Source organism: Haliotis rubra, unplaced genomic scaffold, assembly GCF_003918875.1.
Source record: "Haliotis rubra isolate DU_JTF1 unplaced genomic scaffold, ASM391887v1 Scf14, whole genome shotgun sequence".
Taxonomy (NCBI): Eukaryota; Metazoa; Mollusca; class Gastropoda; order Lepetellida; family Haliotidae; genus Haliotis; species Haliotis rubra.
In genome coordinates, this window is record NW_025765336.1 from 402,213 (window position 1) to 411,852 (window position 9,640).

Below are 9,640 nucleotides of genomic sequence, written 5' to 3' on the forward strand. Positions count from 1 at the left end.
TCTCATTTGGTTTACTACTTCTTAAATGTCGCAATACGATGGTAGTTGTTCAGTTATATTTACAACCCTCAAATGCAAGCTGTCTATCTAAAGGTTTACAGTAATAACGAGCAGGAGACACTAGACAGTGCTGACAAGTCCGTTCATCGCAAGTGGAATGCAGCACGACCTAGTTTGGGCCTGAATAGGCTACTGTGCACATTTACTGTTGAAAGACATTGTTTATCAAATGCAGTATGTACATGAGGGGTGGGCGTTGCTGAATTGTGTTTAAACATGAAAGTGTATTTCAGAAATTATTTTATTGCAAACATGTTTCTCAAACGCAGTATGTACATGAGGGGTGGGCAGTGAGGAATTGTGTTTAGACGTGAAAGTGTATTTGGGGGAAATTAATTTATTGCAAACATAATGTTATGAGTTACATAGAGTTTGCCAATGTAATGAATGCTTTGAAACTTTAACATGTTTTAACTCAACAACTGACAATGACAACAGTGTAAATATTAATTATGTCAAAATATTAACAGCTTTTACTCTCAATGGGGTGGAGTGACAATGTTATGAAATAAAAGTGCAAGATCAACAATGCAAGAACCACGACTGACTGACTGAGTTTAGTTTTACGCCGCTTTTAGCAATATTCCAGCAATATCACGGCGGGGGACACCAGAAATGGGCTTAACACATTGTGCCCATGTGGGGAATCGAACCCGGATCCTCGGCGTGACGAGCCAACGCTTTAACCACTAGGCTACCCCACCGCCCCCGCAAGAACCACGAAGCCATGCCTACCGCACAGCATACTAAATTAAACATGCTACTGAACAAACAACTGGGTGTCCTACTACATTGGATACACTACCAACAACACAGAATGGTACTCCAGAGTTCACTAGACACAAACACGCCTAACAGTACAAACACTCCTAAGCCCACTAAATAACACCCAAACCATCCGAGCCATGGGTATATTTCTTATCAAAAACTGGCCTTCTAGGCCCCATATAATCCCACATAACCAACCAGTGCAAATGTAGCGGCCATAAAATTTTCGAGTCCCGTGCTGGGATTCCGAACCACGACCTTCTAATCCAAAGTTGGACACCTTGTTCACATGACCAAAGAGGTTAACCCCATCAGCAAGCTGAGAAGGTAAGGATGTCATCTGTGGGATGACTCCACGCCCTGCTACACAAACATAAAAAACCCATACAAAACAAGTACCAACCAAACCATCCTGTAGTTCATCCCATCTACAACTTCCAACAAATTTCCAAATTCACAATTCTAATACAAACTTAGTTATGCATCCGTAACTCCCCATCAGGTTGCCATGTCTTTCAGTCAAATCACACCCCTTTCGATAAAACACTAAAGAGCCTGGCCGGCCAGTGTGCAAAATATGCATTATGTCAGAAAGTGCATGTTAAATCTCCAAATCATCATCATCATCAAACAAACAAGCGGGTGTAAATAAATGATGACACTATTCATATATTCACAGAATTTATATTCCTTTACAATCTGAGATTCTGTTAGATGTCTCTTGAACGAAACGACACTTGGAGTAAACTCAAATCTGACAGAAACAAATGATTAACACCTGGTAACCTGCCTATGGTATTAACATTGGAAGAATGTTTTCCCTGATGTTAAACACCATTGGTTAACTTCCTTACTGTCATGAATGGTGGCGGAGGATATATTTCATTACTCTCTTGCTTAGTAAAATGAAAGGACATTTAGATATGGGTCATGAAATGTGCTGTAAGATTGGATGGTATAAATGTCAATACAATTTCATGAGTCATACGCAATAATTTGCAAGCATAAACACTCAATAGAACATCAGTTGTTACAAAGATTGATATCGTTCACGGTATAATGAAACTGTCACATGCTATCCTTTAGAAGAGACCATATAATAGATTATTATATTGTCTCTGCCTTTATTATATTGTCTCTGCCTTTAGCCACAGTAAAATCTCAAATATGCTCATCCAAAAATATACCTGAAAATGCTTGAAGAAATATTCCTATAAGAACTTAACAGCACCGGAACATCACAGAGATTAGACAAGACAATAGACAGAGATTTAATAGTTCATTTCATGCCATCATATCTGTTCAGCGCAAGACTAACAGTAAACCGTGGAGTCCATGCAATATAGTAGTTAGCAATACAGGTGCACGTGAAGTAAGTAAATTGATATGATGTAACTACGATATAGGACAAGATATATTTACCTTCCAGCGTGATTCTTTGAGACGTGGTAGAGGGACAGTCAAGTATGGGAGAAACCCCTGAAGTTGTTGCGATCGTTGAACCTGCAATTGGATCAGCTGGAGAACCTCCACAGCTGACTGACGGGCCGCTGTCACCGAGAGATATAGTGGTAAGAGCAGAATTGTTCAACACACTGTCAGCTAAATCTAATGCTTCATCCAAAGTGTTTCTCTTGTCACCCACTGTATCCATCCCCCTGACTTACGTGTGACATATGGACCTTTGTAAAATAAGCAGAAAAAGTGAAAATATGTGATCGTATCGGCAGCGCTGAACAAAGGAAGTCCCCTTTTTGTACTCAGCTCAAGTGCATGGAAAACAATCAAATTGCATGCAAATGCACATTTCTGACATACCCGCTCAGCTAAATTCCCATCATGACCAACTCCTCAACAGCCTATACAAACACATGCACACAAATTGCACGTGAACAGCTAAAGTGGTGCAAACAAATACTATTCACTTCTCCAGAACGACCGAAATGCAGGTCAAGATGGCGGCTGCGATTTACCTTGGTCAGGAGGGTACGGCAGTGTTTCCCATTTACCATCAAACGTTTTGACTAAAGTAAGTTGATTATAAATGGACTGTAATTTGAATACACACGTAAACTGCCAAGAGAAATAACACGCCAATAAGCTGTACTGTGGAATGATAAAACGCAGCCTAATGTGATATGACAAAATCAAACAAACCATTTTGTTGGTGCCCATCTCAGTATCGGACCTTTTGGAATTGGGTAATAATTTGTAAATACCGCGATTGGAAACAATGAAAAGGGCGAGTGTACTCTTAGGATGAAAAAATCTGAGTCAGGAAACGAAAATTGTTTCACTTACATATTATACAATTACTTTATTCAGTTTCTTTTATATTTGGTTTGGATGGTATCCTGTAAAACGCACTCTGACGTCACAAAAATGACGTCATGGGGAATGTGAAGGTTGTCTATTTTGTTTAATAGATATATCTGCATTTGATGATAAAGTTAAGATAAAATAATAGATCACAGAAAAATGCTCGATCAAATTATATATTGTAAACAGTTAACATATACGTAAAAAAATAACCACTGAAATGTACACTCTTCAGATATTTTCAAAAAGATGTAAAACATATTTGAACAACAAAAAACCAAAAAAACCCAACACATTGCATTGTTTTCAAGTATTTTGTCAAATTTCTGTTGGCACAATAACCAGTTTTATCACACACTCATCTATACATATATTCACTGCTTATTGTATACATTTAATCAGCAAATTAAATACTGATAATATGTTTTACACAAAAACAAATATTGCAATTTAACAGCTCACGAAATCGTCTTTGAGATAGGCTACTTACTTGGTTTTAGACTTGTCCGTCTTCTGGTGAAAAGTAACCATCACACCACACGCAGCGTGACACTGGTTTTGTATTCTCTGTTTACTAAATAAATCAATGGATTATATCTTTTGCCATGCACTGACTGTGAGTTCTTCTACCGGCATGGTTTATGAATAACGCTCCAGTCAGAACAGGCCTGCAGGAAGTCTTGGCATTAAGACGACCTTCACCTTGAACCACTCATCAAAATAGAAATCTATCGATCAAGCGAAAACGTAAACATCATGGTTCGGGAATCGGTGACCTTCACCTTAAGATCCTTAGATAACAGGGATTCAATTATGGTTGCATAACAAGAGGATGTGCAGGCGAAAGTATTCTTCGAACCTTTTTCGCAAAGTCGTTGTAATGAGGCGTATAATTAATGCGTGGTCACGGGTTTGTGTTTTACTAGTGAAACGCTTGTGCTGCCCGGGATGCGCCTGGTGAAATTCAATATCGGAGACTCGCATTTTGTCTTTTTACATGTTTAATTAGTTTGCCAATGTATATGGCGTCATTTCATGCTGTGGTGTGGCTGACCTGTTTTACGTACTTAAAAATCTAATTGCAACACAAACATGTTATATATGTTGTGAAGTAATTTTATAATGACCTTTTCTGATTAACTGAAAGAGTAAATCATGATTAAATGAAGATTGGTTTCTGAATTACACATTTCTTCATGTCTTTGTTTATATTCAAGTTTTCGGAAGGTTTTTGTTTGGAGACAACATGGATTATGCTCACTTGTTTGATAACGTTCGCATACATTCCAATAAAGAAGTTGACTATCCATAGGCTTTCCTTCACGCTGACTGCCTCCGTGGTGTAGTGGTTAGAGCGTCCGCCCGGAGAAGGTCGCGGGTTCGATCCCCGACCACGTCATACCAAAAGACGTTAAAATATGGTACTTGTTGGTCCCTGCCTGGCGCTCGGCATTAATGGGTACAACAAGGACTGGTCGGCTCGGAGTCAGTATAATGTGTCTGAGTGGGGTATTCATGCTTCACTGCGGCATGGTATCTCAGTGGGCTAGCACTATAAAACCAGCTTAAGTCTGGGCTAGTACAAGCAGCCGCACATACACATACACACGCATGCACGTCATCATATGAGCGAAATATTCTCAAGCACGACGTTAACATCAATTTCACCTCACCTCACCCAAAGTGATCCTGGCCTCGCAATTTGATGAACACTTTGATGATTCCGATACTGACACACCATAACATAAACGGGACCAAGTGGGAGTCGAACCCACGTTCACATGTATCTAAGGGAGGCAACTTTGTAAGCCGATTGGGGCGTTTTAGACGATTGGGCGACTTCGTCTCCCCCCGTCCCATAGCGTAAATAAGATAAATTCGATTTTGTCACTTATCTACACTGAAATCAACGGGACCTCCGCAAATAAGTGAATATCTGTTACAGGTAGATCGGCAACAGCAGCCGCTCTAGGGACACAGATGGACTACTCTCTACGATGTTTTCAATGAATTTCATGAATAAATTAAAACGTGAACAATACAGTAGGGACCTAACTCAAACACACGTCATCTGTTTCCTATCCCTGTTGTGAGCAATTCTATTTTATTTTCATTGATACCTACGTTCAATGTTTGGTTTGGGAATTACACATGACATTTACCCCATGCTGACAACGCTTGTCACACATCCAGCTGTGAAGGTTGGTTTAAGAAAAATGCAGAGGACAGTAGAGGAGTTTAGGGTAGTGGTTAAAGCGTACCCTCGTCACGACGAAAAAGCCGGATTCGATTCCCTACATGGTTTCAATGTGTGAAGCCCATTTCTGATGTCACCCGCCGTGATGTTGCTGGAATATTGCCAGGGCCGTAGTTAACTTTTCTTAATAGAGAGGACACTATCCACATTGAAAGAGTGTTAGATCAATACTTTGATGTACAAAAATAATCTGTAAAAAAATTCTAGGCCCTGATTGCTGACGTAAATCCTTACTGACTCAGGTGGTCGAAAGGTCTTGATTACCTCTTATGCGATCAGATGATGGTTTAGTCTTTGTTTGTTGTTTTACGCCGCACTCAGCAATATTCCAGTTATATGGCGGCAGCCTGTAGATAATCGAGTCTGGACCAGACAATGAAGTGATCAACAGCATGAGCATGGGAAACCCCGTGCCTGTATTGCTATATAACATTGAAACCCCGTGCCTGTATTGTCATGCACAGTAAAACCCCGTGCCTGTATTGCTATATAACAGTAAAACCCCGTGCCTGTATTGCTATATAACAGTGAAACCAAGTGCCTGTATTGCTATATAACAGTAAAAACCACGTGCCTGTATTGTCATGCACAGTAAAACCCCGTGCCTGTATTGCTATATAACAGTGAAACCCCGTGCCTGTATTGTCATGCACAGTAAAACCACGTGCCTGTATTATCATACACAGCAAACCCCGTACCTGTATTGTCATGTATAGTGAAACCCCGTACCTGTATTTTCATACAGAATAAAACCCCGTGCTGGTATTGTCATGCACAATAAAACCCCGTACCTGAATTATCATGCACAGTGAAACCCAGTTCTTGTATTGTCATGCACAGTGAAACCCCGTGCCTGTATTGTCATACACAGTAAAACCCCGTGCCTGTATTATCATGCACAGTAAAACCCCATGCCTGTATTGTCACACACAGTAAAACCCCGTGCCTGTATTGTCATACACAGTAAAACCCACGTGCCTGTATTGTCATACACAGTAAAACCCCGTGCCTGTATTGTCATGTACAGTAAAACCCCATGCCTGTATTGTCATGCACAGTAAAACCACGTGCCTGTATTGTCATACACAGTAAAACCCCGTACCTGTATTGTCATGCACAGTGAAACCCCGTGCCTGTATTTTCATACACAGTAAAACCCCATGCCTGTATTGTCATGCACAGTAAAACCCCCTGTACCTGAATTATCATACACAGTGAAACCCAGTGCCTTGTATTGTCATGCACAGTGAAACCCCTGTGCCTGTATTGTTCATACCAGTAAAATTCGTGCCTGTATTGTCATGCGCACAGTAAAACCCCGTGCCTGTATTGTCATGCACAGTAAAACCCCGTGCCTGTATTGTCATACACAGTAAAACCCGTGCCTGTATTGTCATACACAGTAAAACCCCATGCCTGTATTGTCATGCACAGTAAAACCCCATGCCTGTATTGTCATGCACAGTAAAACCCCGTGCCTGTATTGTCACACACAGTAAAACCCCGTGCCTGTATTGTCATACACAGTGAAACCGTGCTTGTATAGTCATGCACAGTAAAACCCCGTGCCTGTATTGTCATACACAGTAAAACCCCGTGCCTGTATTGTCATACACAGTAAAACCCATGCCTGTATTGTCATACACAGTAAAACCCCGTGCCTGTATTGTCATACACAGTAAAACCCCGTGCCTGTATTGTCACACACAGTAAAACCCGTGCCTGTATTGTCATACACAGTAAAACCCCGTGCCTGTATAATCATGTACAGTAAAACCACGTGCCTGTATTGTCATACACAGTAAAACCCCGTGCCTGTATTGTCATACACAGTAAAACCCGTGCCTGTATTGTCATACACAGTAAAACCCCGTGCCTGTATTGTCACACACAGTAAAACCCCGTGCCTGTATTGTCATACACAGTAAAACCCTGTGCCTGTATTGTCACACACAGTAAAACCCCATGCCTGTATTGTCATGCACAGTAAAACCACGTGCCTGTATTGTCATGTACAGTGAAACCCCGTGCTTGTATTGTCATACACAGTAAAACCCCGTGCCTGTGTATTGTCACACACAGTAAAACCCCTTGTATGCCTGTATTGTCATGTACAGTAAAACCCCGTACCTGTATTGTCATGTACACAGTAAAACCCCGTGCTTGTATAGTCATACACAGTAAAACCCCGTGCCTGTATTGTCATACACAGTAAAACCCCGTGCCTGTATTGTCATACACAGTAAAACCCCGTGCTTGTATTGTCATACACAGTAAAACCACGTGCCTGTATTGTCATGCACAGTAAAACCCCGTGCCTGTATTGTCATACACAGTAAAACCCCATGCCTGTATTGTCATACACAGTAAAACCCGTGCCTGTATAGTCATGCACAGTAAAACCCCGTACCTGTATTGTCGTACACAGTAAAACCCCGTGCCTGTATTGTCATACACAGTGAAACCCCGTGCTTGTATTGTATTGTCATGCCTGTACACATGTACAGTAAAACCCCGTGCCTGTATTGTCATGTACAGTGAAACCCCGTGCTTGTATAGTTATGCACAGTAAAACCCCGTGCCTGTATTGTCATACACAGTAAAACCCCGTGCCTGTATTGTCATACACAGTAAAACCCCATGCCTGTATTGTCATACACAGTAAAACCCCGTGCCTGTATTGTCATACACAGTAAAACCCCGTGCCTGTATTGTCATGTACAGTGAAACCCCGTGCTTGTATTGTTATGCACAGTAAAACCCCGTGCCTGTATTGTCATACACAGTAAAACCACGTGCCTGTATTGTCATACACAGTAAAACCCCATGCCTGTATTGTCATACACAGTAAAACCCCGTGCCTGTATTGTCATACACAGTGAAAACCCCGTGCCTGTATTGTCACACACAGTAAAACCCGTGCCTGTATTGTCATACACAGTAAAACCCCGTGCCTGTATTGTCATGCACAGTAAAACCCCGTGCCTGTATTGTCATACACAGTAAAACCCCATGCCTGTATAGTCATGCACGGTAAAACCCCATGCCTGTATTATCATTTACAGTAAAACGCCATGCCTGTATTGTCACACACAGTAAAACCCCGTGCCTGTATTGTCATGTACGAGTGAAACCCCGTGCTTGTATTGTTATGCACAGTAAAACCCCGTGCCTGTATTGTCACACACAGTAAAACCCCATGCTTGTATTGTCATGCACAGTAAAACCCCATGCCTGTATTGTCATGCACAGTAAAACCCCGTGTCTGTATTGCCATACACAGTAAAACACCGTGCCTGTATTGTCATGCACTATGAAACCCCCTGTCTGTATTGATCTGCACGAGGAAATGATCTGCACGAGGAAATGATCTACACGAGGAAATCACCTCTATACCCATATAAGGTAACATTGTCCTGCTAAACGGGTGACACTTCTTGTGTCACTTCTTAACGTGTAGTCCCGGATGCAAATAGCTGGAGACAATTGGGAACGAGTAACAGTGATCACTGGCGTTGGTGTTTAAGGGTTTTGTCAAATATTCGCTGAAGCGAAGTTAATACAGTTAATTAACAGTAACCGTGAAGTTGACATTTAATTATCGTGAATGTCAAACATCTAAAGCACATGGCAGATTAACGGGATTTCTGCGGCGTTTACTGTTATGACAAGACGTGTGATGCTGCATTAATCAGAAGAGAAAACAACCCCACACAGAATCTAAATGAGCGAGAGAATTAGCGGTGTTTTAAACATTTTTAATGTTTAAAGCAACACTGAAGTTAAAATTTCATACAGCGTTTTGTTATTCTTGTCACACAGCTCTTTTAAGTCTCGGCCCTTGACAAAGTTGCTGTTATCTCTGTCAAATCATCAGAGGATATAAACATGTTCTGTGACAGAGCTTTGCTGGATGTCGTGTGTTGGAATAGAAAGCTGAGTTTTGAGAATGAAAGGATGTCACGTTTCAAATTTGGGGAAGGGGTGGCGCGTTGAGGGTGGAGAATGGGTGGCGAGTTGAGGGTGGGGAAGGAGTGGCGAGTTGAGGTTGGAGAAGGGGTGGGGAGCTGAGGTGGGAGAATGGGTGGGGAGCTGAGGGTGGAGAATGGGTGGCGAGTTGAGGAGGTGGAGAAGGGGTGACGAGTTGAGGGAGGTGGAGGAGGGGTGGGAGTTGAGGGCGGAAGGGTGGCGGGTTGAGGGCGGAGGGGTAACGAGTTGAGGTGGGGATGGGGTGGT

General features: G+C 41.8%; 1 protein-coding gene across 2 annotated transcripts in view; it reads right to left on the minus strand.

The window, feature by feature from the left end:
• LOC124268679 (ecdysone-induced protein 78C-like) overlaps positions 1–2,836 on the minus strand; it is a 30,672-nt gene extending 27,836 nt beyond the window's left edge. The window contains exons 1-2 of one of the 2 annotated variants that reach the window (XM_046703649.1): positions 2,647–2,836; positions 2,251–2,510 (exon numbers count right to left, since the gene is read on the minus strand). In XM_046703649.1, coding sequence (XP_046559605.1) covers positions 2,251–2,482 — 232 coding nt within the window. In that variant the 5' untranslated portion in view covers positions 2,483–2,510; positions 2,647–2,836. Of the gene's footprint in view, positions 1–2,250 lie in introns of both variants that reach the window. The other variant, XM_046703648.1, reaches the window with a different exon arrangement.
• Positions 2,837–9,640: the final 6,804 nt, after the last annotated feature.